Source organism: Pieris rapae, chromosome 15 (genome assembly GCF_905147795.1).
Source record: "Pieris rapae chromosome 15, ilPieRapa1.1, whole genome shotgun sequence".
NCBI lineage: Eukaryota > Metazoa > Arthropoda > Insecta > Lepidoptera > Pieridae > Pieris > Pieris rapae.
Genome location: NC_059523.1, coordinates 6,515,080 through 6,530,993, shown reverse-complemented (window position 1 = coordinate 6,530,993; position 15,914 = coordinate 6,515,080). Strand labels below are relative to the sequence as shown.

The 15,914-nt window shown below is 33.5% G+C and overlaps 1 protein-coding gene across 1 annotated transcript in view; it reads right to left on the bottom strand.

Moving 5' to 3' along the window:
* Positions 1-1,531: 1,531 nt before the first annotated feature.
* The window catches only part of LOC110996753, a 69,690-nt gene continuing 55,307 nt past the window's right edge, over positions 1,532-15,914 (bottom strand). The window contains exons 5-14 of the mRNA XM_022264577.2: positions 15,186-15,361; positions 14,231-14,372; positions 10,661-10,813; positions 10,136-10,323; positions 9,196-9,338; positions 7,411-8,613; positions 6,574-6,804; positions 5,955-6,118; positions 5,241-5,396; positions 1,532-4,416 (exon numbers count right to left, since the gene is read on the bottom strand). Coding sequence (XP_022120269.2) covers positions 4,309-4,416; positions 5,241-5,396; positions 5,955-6,118; positions 6,574-6,804; positions 7,411-8,613; positions 9,196-9,338; positions 10,136-10,323; positions 10,661-10,813; positions 14,231-14,372; positions 15,186-15,361 — 2,664 coding nt within the window. The 3' untranslated portion in view covers positions 1,532-4,308. The remainder of the gene's footprint in view (positions 4,417-5,240; positions 5,397-5,954; positions 6,119-6,573; positions 6,805-7,410; positions 8,614-9,195; positions 9,339-10,135; positions 10,324-10,660; positions 10,814-14,230; positions 14,373-15,185; positions 15,362-15,914) is intronic.

The window sequence follows — 15,914 nt, the reverse complement described above, 5'->3', positions numbered from 1 at the left end:
CAACGAAGTGTTAATAAATAAATATAAAGGTCAGATTATAGTATTTTTATTCCGGAAGCAAATCCTTAATTCCATAACAGTATTGACACTGATCATCGTGGAGCTCTGTCGTGTTACACGTCACGCTTATTGGTTGCGTGTCTGCAGTACACGATGCGCATAACATGCCGTATTCACGCAGATCTATTATATAATACTTTGTGTTCAAGCGTGACGGATGGAAGGATTAACACTTTACGGAACTGTAAATCTTTGACAAGGATAAGTTTAGGATTCGCTGATGTAAACATATCGAAGGTGTCAACACGCTTTATTTGATGAAGCAGGCGCTACTGTTTCAGTACAGTTTCTGGACTGTCCTCTGCTAGCAGTGTTTGTAACCGTTTTCTCAGATACGCATCACTGGATATATTTACGACAGTTTTAGAGAGATAAACATAAATTGAACAAAAATTTGTTTATGTTAGTTTAAGGTACTGTGTAAGTTAGTCAGTATAAAATAATTACTATTTAGGATTTGCTATTAAAATCAAAATAATATTCCTTTTAGAGCCATATCGTGATTTCTACATCTATTCTAGAGAAAACGGGAAGGTGGATCACCTGAATATAACAGAAACCGATACCCATGGACACTAGCAATGCCAGAGAGATGAGAGAGATGCTCATGCTTTATATGATTTTGTATGGTATTTTCATGAAGAACCCTAAGTCAAAGTGGCTGGGAAGTTCTTCAGTGAGCAGTGGTTCTACGTAGTGTTGGATCGCGGCAAAACCTGTCCCAAAAACGCTTCGTGAACGGGCGGAATTTCGTATTCTCCAACGGCAGATGATGAAACTTAGTAGCAGGCCAGCAGTAGCAAGTCTTCTGAACATTCTCCGTGGCCTCACATCTCAATGCCATGCTCAGGGATCAAGCCGCTCGAAAAAGGATTGGTCGTCGATGATTCGAACCGTTAAATACGGTTAAGCTGCAAGCGATGGCCCGCTGAATCTAAACCAAATAGGGCGCCACACAAACGCAACCAAAAATATCATATATATCGGTCCAGCTGTTTAAAAGTACATTAGAATTATATAAATAAAGATATGTATGTTTCCATATGTTTGATTGTATTATTTATTGTATACTTTTTAGTATTAAGTAGGATAAATAAAAAAGGCAATTAAATCCATAATTACACTTTATTTTTAAAAATTAAAGTATATACACTGTGTTTATTTCTCACAAAAATATATTTATGTTCACTAAAATTTTCACATACAAGGCCAAGTAATCAACACATTGAGCGGTATAAATTAAAACTAACGTAAAATTGGCGACTAGAGGCGAAAATTAAGCAAAGGTGCCAAAAATCAGCATATTCAATAGTCTATGAAAATAAAAAAAATATGTGCACCTAAATTGAATGTTTATTTTAAAGACAAAACAATATATCGAATAGACCAGACAAGATTTGTAAATGCGTTGAAATCGTATTCGTTATCGTAGATATTTTACTATTTAAAATATAGCCGAACTTTTCCCGCCAAAATCTTGCCAAACTATATACTACCTATTAATCTACGCATTTGACAAACCCACGACAAAATTATAATTACATTTTGAGCACCGCTTTACATTTTAAATAAACACCACAAATGAGACGAATTCATATTTAAGGAATAAGTGTTTTATTTTTATGTACTTATTATTACGATAAATTTATCTAATATCGGTCTAGCTCTAGTTAATAGTAAATATAGGCAAAGTGTTATTGCTTTTCTGGCACAACACTAGATGGCGCAAAATACAAAATTATAGACAGTTCGATCATGAAATTTCTTATAATACTTATGTATGAAAATAGGATGTAATATATCGAAATTAAATGTCAATAAAGCAATAAAACATTAATCCAATAACACTTTTAGGTGAGGTCTTTTTAAAACCTTATACTTATAGATATTTCAATGACTAAAATCTAGCATTTCTGCAGACGTCTATAAATTTCTAGTTTATTCTAACTGTTACATCTAACACAAATTCATCACAATAACTTTAGAATATCAGTTTTGTTTCGTTCAATCTGCAGGTTCTCATATATCTAAAAGTTATACTTAGTAGGACTCTATTATATTTAAGAGAATATTTTTCAATACTGTTATGAAAAAATCTTATGTAAATTGAATAACTATATAATCTGTATTCCAACACTGAAAAAACAAAAGGTTTCACGATCTTTTCGTGTTATTAAAGATAAAAACGATAAATTATATAATTATGGGCCTTAAATATCATATATTAAAATATTATTGTACATTTGAGAATTTTGGAATACAAATAAAGGTGAATATGGTGGATATTTCTAATTTTATATATGTTTTATAGATTTTTCATACATTTCCCATTGTTTTAATATAAAACTAGAATACCAAGGCCCTCATAGCCGTAACTGATTTAAACATACAGAAGCAAGTTCATGCAAAATACCTCCTAATTTATGATTTCGTGCATTCGGTCAACATATAATATAGATTTGTCGATAAAATCTTTTAATTTATAACACCTAGGTAAATATTTGTAATATCTAGAAATTTTAATTTTATAAATTGTAATTCTGACATGACTAGAATTTATATAATTTAGATTCATTTTGAAATTCTAAGGCTACATTTCAACTACCTACTTCATAATTATTTACATACTATAAAAAATTGATAATCGTTTGATTATAAATAATAGTAAATGTTACTGTTGATTTGTAGTCGTGCATTATACACATAATCAACAAACTGAGGTCTTAGCACGAATTTTACGTATACTTCAATACCATAATTTCAGCTTTTGACTGTCAAAATGTTTGATTAAAACCTCTTTTCTGTTAGATTCGATGATATTCGTGCAGAGACCTCTGTAAATACAAGATACATCGAAGAAAACTGTTTGGAAAACCTTTACCATGCTATTTGCATTACGGCTTTAGTTTGCTTTCATAATAGGCGAGATGTATCAAATAATCATAAAGAGAACATAAGATATGGGGATACTTTGCAATAAGATTATAGATAATAGATTTCGGTGAATCTCGTATCAACATCACTGTAGGACACGTTCTCTCTTAAACAGTAGATTTAATATTTCTATAACATACACGGAATAAATAAAAAAGCTGGCAACATTCAAAATACTATGAAGTGTGATAGCTTACACTTATAGCTCTTGCGGTGTCAACGAACTTTATCTATTCCGCGACAACATTATACCGCCATCTCAGGTATTTTATATGCATTTATATAAATAGTGAATAATAAACTTCTTATTATTTAGATTAAATATCATAGTTCTGAAACCGTTATGAATACTAGTAAATATTTTGTCTTTATACTATGAAAGGAAGGTATGCCAGATGAATGTTAAGAATTTTTTAGGTTAAAACCAGAATAAAATTATGATTATCTTCGCAAAAGCGATTCACGAACTGCAATTCATTACTCACTTAACAATAAAAGCATCAACTCTTTATTACTTTTTAATTATACTCATCTACTTTAACTGACATGACATTGATGGTAAGGTTCAGAAGCAAGACTTAGCGCCAACAATGACTTTCGTATGTCAAAAAATCTATACTATAGTGTTGAATATTTTTTGACATATGTGAGTAATGCTTAGAAAATTCCATATAATTTTAAGTGATTCAAATATTTGATTCGTGCATTGTTCCTAATATCTGATCTAGAATTGTGCTTTTATAACCTTAACTTATTTTTATAAATATTTTAGGTTTTAAGATTTCAACATTTGATAGTAAATATGTTAATTTTTTGTATGTTTATGCTACAATATTATAATATATAATAGTAACGAGACTTATTAATATTTCATAGTTTGATGATTTATCCCAGTAAGATCGATAAATTTCTAGAATTACGTAGACCGGTAATCTGACGGAGGTCTAGATATATTTTTCCCAATGCTCAGCCCTTATTGAATATTAGAATATAGTAAGTACCAATACTATAGAGATCAATTCCAAATATTTTTAACATCTCAACAGTATAAGGAACTTAAACTCCAAGGCACACACACAGCGACTTTGCTGATTATGCTAGACTTGTGTATTTGCTATTTAAAAATATTTCAATTTTTACTTCTAAGGGAGATTACATTATATTGATATTATATATTTTGTCATAATTATTTAATGCATTAGACGCATATAAGATTAATACTGTAAATAGCTATTTTCAAGGTTATATTTAAAATTTAATTATAGACTTTAGTGCAATATTTTATTGGAAATACACTTAAATATTTTTGTGCCATTATTGTGTATTCGGTCTCAGAACTGTGATACATATGGAGCCTCGTAAAATTCTGAGTAAGTCTATAACTTCTGGTGTCTTCATAGATGTTACATTTTCATCGTTTACCTGAAAGAAATAGCTTTTCATTGAATAATTATGAAATGTAATTATCTCTTTATTTTTAAAATAATAATATGATTGGAGCCGGCAGATCCTTTTCGCCATTATCGATGTAAACTCTTGTTAAATATAATCCTTAGTACTTTATTTCAAGGCATGGTAACACGCACAAACATTTAAAGTTATTTTAATGATTGACGAAAAAAATAGCAAAAGGACATGTCAAAAACCTGAATTTGTACAGATTTTCGTTTTAGTACATAGAAGTTGTTTATTTTTAATATAATAGAAGCGAACGGGCAAGCTCACCTTATGTTGAGTGATAGTGTTCAAGTGTTCATGGGCGGCGGCCCATAAATACTCACATTGCTAAAAGGCTCGCAACTGCGTTGCCGGACATTTAACAATTTTCTTTTTTATCTCAAAGAAGTATAGGTAGAATAAGTTTAAAACTTTATGATCGATTAAATCCATTAATACTCTGTGAAACTTGAACACTTTATTAATGTCAAAAGGCTATTTGACATTAATAAAGTGTTTACAAACATTATTCGACGCCATCTTGCATTGAAGCGTTTTAGCGGGTTTTTTAAATTTTGAATGGTTAATTTGAACTGTTACAGCCAAATACAAATTTCTATAGATTTTATAGTGACTGGTAATAATTTTAAAGGCTTATTAAAATCTTAATACATGTAAATAGCCTATACATCTACGCCTATTTACTGCCATTTTCGTAGCGTACTCCTCCCTTGGACTGCGATGACTGACTTTATGAGCGTCCCGCAGGCTCGTTTGCCCCCTTTTATAATATTACAAAAAACACATACCTGAAGTATGACGTCACCACGTCTCAGCCGACCGTCCCGCGCGGCGACGCTGTCGCTATAGACCGCAGAGATGTAACTCTGCCCTGACTCAGGATGGCTTTGAACGCTGAACCCCAGACGACTGTTCCACCCGCGGTTCAGTTCTACAGTCACTATCTGTGGAGATAAACAGGTATAAACCTGGCTTATAGACCAAATTAATGGCTAAATTGCATAGGCAGGCAAGAAACTATAACCCAGTTTTAACAGCGTTTTTTACCATATCATTATAGTTTTTACGAGATACGTACGTATGAAATTGTTTAGTAAATCTATACATAACAATTAAATATTAATTTGAGATATTAACAATTTTCTTAACCTACATATGTAGTAATAATAAAAAAAAATACCAAAATTTAAAAAAGTTTGGTATTTTTGCAGTTACTTCAACTCTGGCAGAATTTTCACGCGGTATTGCGATGCTTATATTGAGCAAGGCAAGCACTTTACCTGTGGTCACCGGTACTACCTACCAGAAGCGCCTGTGCACTAAAACCCCACGGCCCAAGAGTCTAATAAATACATTAAAATAAAGTTGGATTTAAACAAAGAATGGTTGTTTGTTAAAAAATAACGAATAAACATTTTATATTATGCAGATGTATTATTTGCTTGTAATTATTATTAAATCTGGGTGATAATTAGATAATTAAATGCAAAGATATATCGTACCGTAGGTTCAGTGCTCTCAGACTCGACTGGAGGTTCAGGGTTTATGTTTTCTTTCTGGACGGTGTCAATTTTGGACTTTGGTATTGCATCCGTGACCAGTGGTTTAATCTTTCTCTCGTTATCTGGCGATAATGCGACACCTTTCCACTTTTTCAAAGCATTTCCTAGAAAATAAAATTACACAAGTCTATTTTTATTTAATACGTTGAGTAAAGTCACTGTTTGTTGGTTTCACTAACATTTTTTATGTGAGAGCTAAATAAAATTAATTTTCTGTTAAAAATTACTTATATTTCAATAGCTTAAAACCTCTTTATTTAAAACGTCCATACAGATTACTACTATAATCCAAAATAATTTATAAATCGAAATGCCAACTAAAGGTTTACAGATTAAACATTAATACAAAGTTTTTTTATAGCATAGTAGGGCAAACGCGCCTTTTCGACGTCATCGCAGCCAATGGACGTGAGCTTTTGAGCGTGTATGTGTGGGCGTGTTATTGTATTGATGTGTGTGAACTGAAGTCTGTGTGTTAAAATCCGCGAGATTTATTGCCATAGAAAGCGTTTTAAGGGTATTTATTTGTACCAATATACTAAGTCAGTTAATATCATACCATCGTCTTTATCTGACGCACTGTCGGTAGTAGAGCTATGTAAAACCGCACTTTGGTACGTCGGATTCGAGTGCTTGAATCGCTCATCGCTTGATAGCTCGGCTGGCATCGACGCCGGTTCATCAGAATCAACTTGAAACGCCGGCTCGAATCTTTGTTGCTCCTGATATGCGTTTGGCGCATCTAGAGTATCGTTATCCAAGTTGTTTAATTCATAGTTCTGAGGTATTACTGAAAAGATGGAACAGGATTAAAGATATATAAACCGTGGAAAAGAATTAAAAATGGAACGTGAGTGGGCTTTATGGTACATGTTTTGTTACTACGGGTGTGCGTATTGCGATTGTTTTAAAGAATTGTAAGCTACTACTAAAGATAGGCTTTTGTTTAAGCGTATTACAAGCCTGAAAGTAGCTAAAACCTCTTTATATAATATAAATTCTAGCTCTAAAATAACTATTGTTTAGCTTTTGAGATAAATAACCTTTAGGCTTTATACCCCGTGAAAGCAGACTTTTAAAACTGTTGCATATTTTACTAATCTAAATGCCTAATATGTATGCTTGTGAAGTATTTGTATAATGGGTAATATATAGAATGTAAGGAGCTAGATATGTGGAGTCCAAAGGCATAGCATGTCACCATAATTCACCACTGGCGACTGGTTTGGCGGATAAGCCGCTGACTGAAGAACAAATGATTTTTAGAATATTTTCTTTGTCGAAAAGTATTCCGCTATATCGATGATTTAATTTTTCTCAGATTCGGTCCGAATGAAAGTCTTCAATCAGCGTATGATGGTAAATGATGTCACGGGTATTCGCCGACAGTTCTCACCTGTCAGGCTTAGCTTTTGGTCTCTACATGAGGGCGGAGTCGTGGGACTTGTGAGCACAGGCTTTTTTAGTTTTGTTCCATGAGCCACTTCATCTAATTGAATATCCGTTTTTGCTTCTTCCGTTGCACCTATGACTAAAAAGTTTGGTCTTTCTGGTCTACAATCTATGACTGTGTCGACTACTGTTTGTTGAACCTCTTCGGATCTGTCAGTTTTATTATCGCCTACCGATTGGCTGATACTTTGATCGAGGAGAGTTGCTTCGGCCTTTTTGTCCAAATATATTGGTCCATTGATCGTCTTAGATTTAAATCTTTTCGAAAGAAGACGCTTTCGGATAGAGTGCGATCTTGTAAATCTCTGCGTTTTTGATCTTTGTATGGGTATGTGTTTATTTTTTGTTAAAAGTTCGCCACTTATTGATAAATTGGTAGTTGATTGTTCAGGTCCATCTAAAAACATTGGATCGTCTTGTTTACCATCTTTGATTGATGAAGGTAAAAGTCCATCTTTATGAAATTTTCTCAACTCTTCCAAAGTGAAAGAACATGTACAAGGAAGCGGTTGTAAGGGAGATTCGTCTTTATTTGTTTCTCCACTTCTACTTTTTAAAGTTTCATCAATTAAAGTATCCTTTTTTACTTCGCGTTCGTGTTCAAATTTTATATTAAGAGGACCAACAACATTTTCATAATAGTTTTCTATTACATTTGGGTCTAATGGTGATATTTTATTATTTTCCTCTTCTTTCACATTGCTGGATGATTTGGATTCACTGGATAACTGACCAAGTGAGTTTGAATAATTAATAATTGATTGAGTTAAGAATTGTTCTAGCTCATTTAAATTTGATTTTAAAATAAATAAGTCATCCCGCACTTCACAGCTTATGTGTCTCTTTTCAGCTGGTTGTTTTTCATCCATTTGCAATGAATTTTGTTTGCCTAATACTTCATGAGATTTCTTAGTGGCTTTTTTTCTTGGCGGCCTTAGCGGGACAGTTAAATCACGATCCACTTTTTCTTCTTTTTCGTGAAAAAGATGATCGATATCTTCAAGTGTCACTTCAGATTCAATAGGAAGTGGAGGAAGGCACGTACATGTTATATTTTCTACCGAGTCAACTTCTTCCAGATACACAGTTGAATTTGTTATTTTGGTTACAATTAAATTTGATTCTTCACTACTTCCTCTTGGCAAATCTGTTCCAAAATTTTTTAATATCTTAGTGCATCGCGTGTAACAGTTACAAGTGCAAAAGTTAGAAATAAGCATTTTTAATAAACTTTTAATACAATTTTACAAATTAACAATACAACACATACTAACTAAACATTAAAATATATTAAAACATGCGTTAACATGTAATAAATGAAGTAACACTTAGTCCAATACCGAATAAACAAAGACTTTTAAATGTACAGTGTAATTTGTAACCTATTACTGAAACATACTATTGTTACTACTTCCGGATAGGTTAAGTGGGCAGATATTTATAGAGTTAAGCGAGTTTCAGTGTTTCCATAGTCCATAAATTTAAGTTAAGCAAGATCTAAAATACAAAACAAAAAGACATGAGTCCAATTAAGATTCAATCATAGACACGCAACAGGATCCATAGTTATATTTCAACAATCACAACGATTGAGAGTTAAGTTTTTTGTTATATTTTTTACTATGAAAAACTATTTTAAAATTTACCTGGAAAAGCTACGAGTAGCGATTATTTTGAAACTCAAATTTGAAAATAGAAGTTTCGTGTGTTCCAAATGACGTTAACATACCATTGGGCTGTTCGTAGTGGTTGTTGTCTTTAGTTAGTTTGCGGAACTTTCGTGGTGAGAGACAGGGCGAGCGAGACCCGTCTGCGGCGTCTGGTGTGAGGCGACGGGCGGCGAGGTCACACAGCATCGACACTGCTTCCGCTCTGAAACGAATAAATGATCAATTTGTCAAATTATTTTGATACAGAATTAAAAGAAACTCCAATAGAATTTATTTTGAGAATATTATAGCGTTCAATGTCATAATAAATAAATATGGGCCCGCTTTCAGGATTGTTTTCACATGAGGAATGAGGAATCAATCACGGGCTATTGTCTCCTTAATAAACATATTTTTGTCCTAGGCGCGACAGACAGCCCCATGTGCAGAGGCTGTTTCAGCGCAGAGGAATCGGTCACCCACGTAGTCCTGGAATTCAAGGCTGTGTCTAAACAACGTACAGAAATCCTAGGAACACTGAGGTCGCTGCGTGAAGCCTGCGAAGTGCCTGGAAGCTTTTGTGCCTTTGGTAGGACTTAGGCTGGCTTAGTTCGCGAGGACTTCCCGCACAACTGACCTAGTGAGCGTCTAAGTGAGGAAACAGAGTCCACATATTACTATAGGCACGTAAGTCTAGCGCTGGCCGATACGTGGAGGGGATTGCTGCGCATGTATACTGTGGTGCGGGGGGCCGGAATGCGACTGGAGAGCCAATCAACGCTCTTCATTCCGCTTGCCCCCCTCAGGTACCTTATTTTTTACTTCTACGCAATAACGGTCAGCGCTAGAGTTTCGTGCCGCTATTAATACATACATACATAAAACCATGAGAAAACCAGAATGTTGTGCCTAACACAAAATAATCTACTTGCCGTTGTATTGCATTTTAAGTTGGTTTTCTATAAATCAGCATACATTATATTAGGCTTAAATGAAGATATATATAACCAGAAATGTTACCGTAACGGAGGTTTATGCTTATTAGTTGGTGGTTCGGAATCAGTGGGGACCTCCTCTTTCGGTGACATGGGAGAGAGGGGTGTGGCAGCGTGATCCCGGTACAAGCGAAGTCGGACTTCTGATCCACACGCCCTGAGGAAGGCCACGGCATCTGCGTGTGACATGTTTGACATCGATGTATCGTTGACCTGGAATTATGAAAAATAATACTGCTAGTAATTAATGTATCTGAAATATTACTAAATCACTGTATTATTAACTAACTTATACATATAGTTGACGCGAGTAGGAAAAAAAACTTATATTTTACTTACTTATATTTTGTATTATAAACACAAAGAGGAATTAAAGTACGCATGCGATGATCATTTACTCATGGAATATAGTGGCAAGTAGCAAACTAAAGAATCACAATGTATATAATGTTTAAGGCGTCCTTATTTCCGTAACTATAAAGGCATTTGATTCGACAGAAGAGTATTCAGTTCATGAATATTCCATACTATATTCACTCTTAAATCTTACCGCAACGATCCTATCACCAGGTTGTATTCGTCCATCACTCAATGCTGGTTCTCGCACCAGGGCTCGTACGTAATGACCCAAAGCGCTGTGATCTTCTTTACGAAGGGTAAATCCCAAAGAACCATTCACCTTTGTCATTACTATGTCAAACTCCTGAAACATATGAAGTAAATAGTCAAACTTCGTGGATTACATCAAACTTTTGAAACCGTTATTTTAATATGGTGAAGGTATTTTGCAAAATGGTAATGCAACAGGCTCAAGTGGTAGATCCTTATTGAAATCATAACCTGCCAATAGAAAACCCGGTAGAACCAGGCTGCGTTGGTGGAATGGAGATGTCAAGGACCTCGAAACAGTTCCAAATTGGACGCAAGAAGCAAGGGATTTGGATTGCGATGGCGAAGTATACTTGAGGAGGCTTAAGCAAGGAGCTGTATAGCCATTGATGATGATAAATAATAAAAGGTATTAAATTAAATATTTTCAAAATGTATCAATAGTCGTAATTGGCATGTCCTTATTTATAGAAACTTAATCAGGCTTATTGAAGCGTTTTAAGTAATGTATTCGCTTTTTGTGACAGCGTAACACACAATTTAACAGAAAGACACGAGAAGAATACTTCAGTTAAAAGCGTGCCAATAGTGATTTAGTTTATATTAAGGATGCATCGATACGTCTTTTTGCCGATACGATACCGATGCCGATACTCTTATAGAAGTATCGGCGATACCGATACCGATACCAACGGTTATTAAATAAGAATTAAATTAAAGTAAAATATATCAATTATCAAGTTTCGTTTAAAGTTTTGAATTTTAATAAAAAATATCACAATCTTCGAATAGGATATAAGCTTTAGTTTTTAAAATTCAGAATTAAGAGTAATCATTAAATTAATATAAAATAAATAACTGTTATTAATATAAGTTCACTTTTATTTAATTTCGTATCGAAAAAATACTACGCGCGATGGCAGTTAAAAGCTAACTAAAAAGTCCGTGCCTCGTTTGTAACGCGCAACATTTTTTAAAACTCGAAATAAAAAAGTATCCTTGTATCGGTAATTAAAATATCGCCGATAGCGATATAATATGTATCGGCAAACCTAAAGTATCGTCGCTATATCGGTATCGGACGCATCCCTTGTTTATATTAATGAGGGAGTTTGTTATTAAAGTCAATACATAATACTTGATTATATAAAGAAATTATCAAATCCATTACGTAATACTAGATTTTAGAACATTTCCAAGAATACATATTAATGAAGTTCACCATCATGAAATCGTTAACCAAATTAGACCCACATTTGAATAAAAAAATAAATCACGCAAGACGTAACTTTATGCAAACGAGTTATAAACAACCTTTCATTTGCGAAAAGCGTTGAAATTTATATGAGACAGTAACATTTTTAATTCGACACGTTGCTGGTCAGGTAAATTAGTCGTCTTAGGAAATAAACTCAAAGGCAAACATACAATGAGAATCTATGTATCGTTTCTAATGAGTTAAATAATAACCTAATAAAATTCAGTTGTTTCAAAGTACGTTGATATGCGAATTATTATTTTTTATAGAACAGGGGGCAAACGGGCAGGAGGCTCATCTGATGTTAAGTGATACCGCCGCCCATGAACACTCAATGCCAGAGGGCTTTCGAGTGCGTTGCCGGCCTTTTAAGAATAGGTATGCTGTTTTCTTGAAGGACCCTAAGTCGAATTGGAATTATAAGTAATTGATTCTGTGCCATATACAATTTCAATTAACTTTGCGAATGCTTACGATATTTCACTTACCACCGATCCATCATCCTGCGAAGCGTGAACAGAAAGCGTTATTAATTGCAAGGGAGAGGGTACTAGCGATATTAATATTAATTATATATTTTTACGGACTGCTACGATGGAACAATACAACTTTTAGCGTAGTTAATTAATTGCTGGGTTTTCATTTAAAAGTCTTACAGCTACCGCGTTAATTATATATTTCAATATAATGTTCGTAATTAATTATTAATTAAGTTTCCGAATTCAACTTTGTAAAAACTTCGAAATTAGATTTATATATTACGGTGGATTAGTGAGTATTGCTTGGTTGATTCTTGGCTCAATAACTGAATCGATATTAATCACCGAGTAATAAGTGGCTTTCTGGATACGTTGTTTTACATTAATTCATAGATTCGTTTAATCTTCGTCTTTAGTATAGTTTTTTTTTTAATAGAACAGGGGGCAAATGGGCAGGAGGCTCACCTGATGTTAAGTTATACCGCCGCCCATGGATACTCTCAATGCCAGAGGGCTCGCGAGTGCGTTGCCGGCCTTATAAGAATTGGTACGCTTACGCAAATGTGCACTGGCACAAAATAAAAAATCTATATAAATCTACAAGATTTTCTTATATTTTAAAAAATGAACTTAGCCATTGGCTCACATGTAAGCCATATAAAATACTAAGCTATATTTACAACGGTAATTTTACAAGAGCCAAGAAACTCGAGCTATTATAATTATTGCGAAGCCCGAGGACTTTATGCGCACTTTAATTATGTAAATTGACACTGGGACACTGCTCTCTGAATAAATGATAGATCGAAGACATGTTGGACCGCATTATCGCGTTGCGTTTGTGAAATCAGTTCTTGCTAACTTTTTGATAGTGGTCCAGATGGATAGAGTTATTGTTTGTCTATAGACGTATTTTAAAAAGGTTTACATTATAAAAAGTACATTTATATTAAATGAAATATGTTTTTAATTTATATTTTAATTTTTGTACAGCCGATTTTTAAAATATGACTGATATTAAACCCAATCTCTCTATATCTACGAATGTTTCATATGTAATATATAAACAAACTAGCGGATCCGACAGACGTTGTCCTGTCTATACGTCTTTAATTTGAAAATTTCAAACTTTTTTTAATAAGCTAAAACATTCTGGACCATTTTGATGAAAATTATTATTCAAATGTTATGACAATATCTAACGATCCAGCACATGGTCTACAATAACACAATGATAACAAAACTTTTTTTTAATTTGATCGCAGCGCTAACTGTCGGGACAGACAAAAATTAAAATTCGAATATTATTTAAAATTTGACAGTGCGATGGTAGCGCCGTCTGTCGGATCCAATGTAAAACATTCCAAAATCAACAACTACTAATTAATTAAAAAAAACATTGTCCAGCAGACAAAATTGTGAATCTAAACCATTCTCGAATCTCCACGAACACACACAAAAAATTTCATCAAAATTGGTCCAGTCGTTTAGGAGGAGTTCAGTCACATACACACGCACACAAGAAATATATATATTAAGATTATGTTACATACATATGTGATTCTGCGCGAAATGTTTACAATTATAATGTAAGATGACATTTAATTATCCTGTTTTTACATACAATCACTAATATGAATGTTAAGTTTGACAAAGTGTTTGAATAATTACTATTGTATTCAATTGTATTTACACGTAGTTTTGTGCATTATTACTTTACCAGTCTAGTCCTAATAATTACGAGCTTATAGATAGTTTATTAAGTTAAACTTACCCCATATTGAATATCATATATTGGCAAAGGCCGATCCAGATCAGGTAACTGAAGGTCGTGGCGTCTGTCTTCAGGGCTCGCATCCCGTCGTCCACGCCCTTCAGATGAAGATGTGGTTGCGCTACTTGTTGTTTGTGATAACCTGAAAGTGTTCGTAGAATATCTTTATACATGAATTTTGCTATAATATATACAAACTTAAAAGAAATAAAACAGTTAAAAGGTTATAGCGCAGTTAAGAAAATTTTCCTCTGAAACAGTTTTTTCAAATTTGTCTATTTACATAATAAGACTATGATCGCTGTAACATTGTTTTTGTTTTTTTTATTCGCACCATGTTATTGTTAAATATTAAAATATTTTTTTACGCAAGCTGTGTTTTCGCCTTTTAAAGAGAGTGCATTTCGCTTCTATTTATGTTTTGTCAGTATATTGTTGAGTTTAGTTGAGTTTAGCTTTACTACAATGCCGATAGCAGTCATTTTTAAATAAATAAAAACGCATACATTAACATCTATTCCCCCCACCTACACATTCACATACACTTGGTCCGGTTCCGGTATGAATGGTTTCTGTGCAATAATTTAATATTAGAATTTCCGGCTTGAAATTGGCATTTTGGAGAATTTGTGTAACTATATTTCAATAACTATAGTGTAAAATATAGTGATTCATTGTAAAATTAGCTATATATATTTAAACTTGGCGTTTTCGTAAATAACACAGAGTTTAGGTAATCCGTTGTAATGTATATATATACTCCTCCTAGCCACCTTGAAATCATTCATTATTGTTTCGCCGGGAATAGAACGCGCTGCTTTATTCTGTTATTTGAAATAAGGCAAATGAATCAAGACCAAAAAAGTAGTGCAGAAATTGCTGTTTAAATAAAATTCTCTGAAGGCATTGCGCCGCCTAGAAAACCTGATAGTACTGCACATAATAAAAACCTTACCTGGCATGTAAAGGATGGCAATTAAGTGGATCCAGCGGCAAGTGTGGTGGATGGGGAGTTCTGGCCGGAGGTGTAGGTGGGTCCGGCGGTGTAATACTTTCTAAGACATCGTTAGGTGGTCGGCAAACGCGCAATTCTACCCGAGCTTCTGCTGTTCGAAGTACCTCCAAGGCTTCCTAAAAGGTTAGGTTAGGTCAATTAATAAATCAGTTTAACAGTTATCGAAAATAATTTAAGATTTTTTTGAAAGGGAACCAGGTTTACTTCCGGGCATAATACATACATGATAGCGTAACATAATATGTGTCCATTGTTGTCAATTAATTTATTGGTAATTGTTTTAACTTGAAACAAATGATAAAGTTGTTAACTGTGATTGCTTTAGCGCTACTGGTTTTTTAATGATAACTTCTTTGAAAGCGTTATTATATCTGAGGTATTTTTTTTTTTTGCTCTTTTGGATAAGTATTTTTGCTTAGTATGACTTATTAATAATTTAATTGTTTGTCCTGTAAAGTAATGAAATTGTATTTATCATATTCAGACCTATGGCCACAGATATATAAATAAAATTTCTACAACTATATCTAAAAAACGTCACGTGAGTAATAAAAATAGGACGGTAAAAAGTTTATTATCACCGCAGTAAACGTACAATGTGCTTCCTATTTATTTAGCCTTAGCATATTATACAAACTGCAACTTCGTTTGTGTAGGTATTCAGTGTTT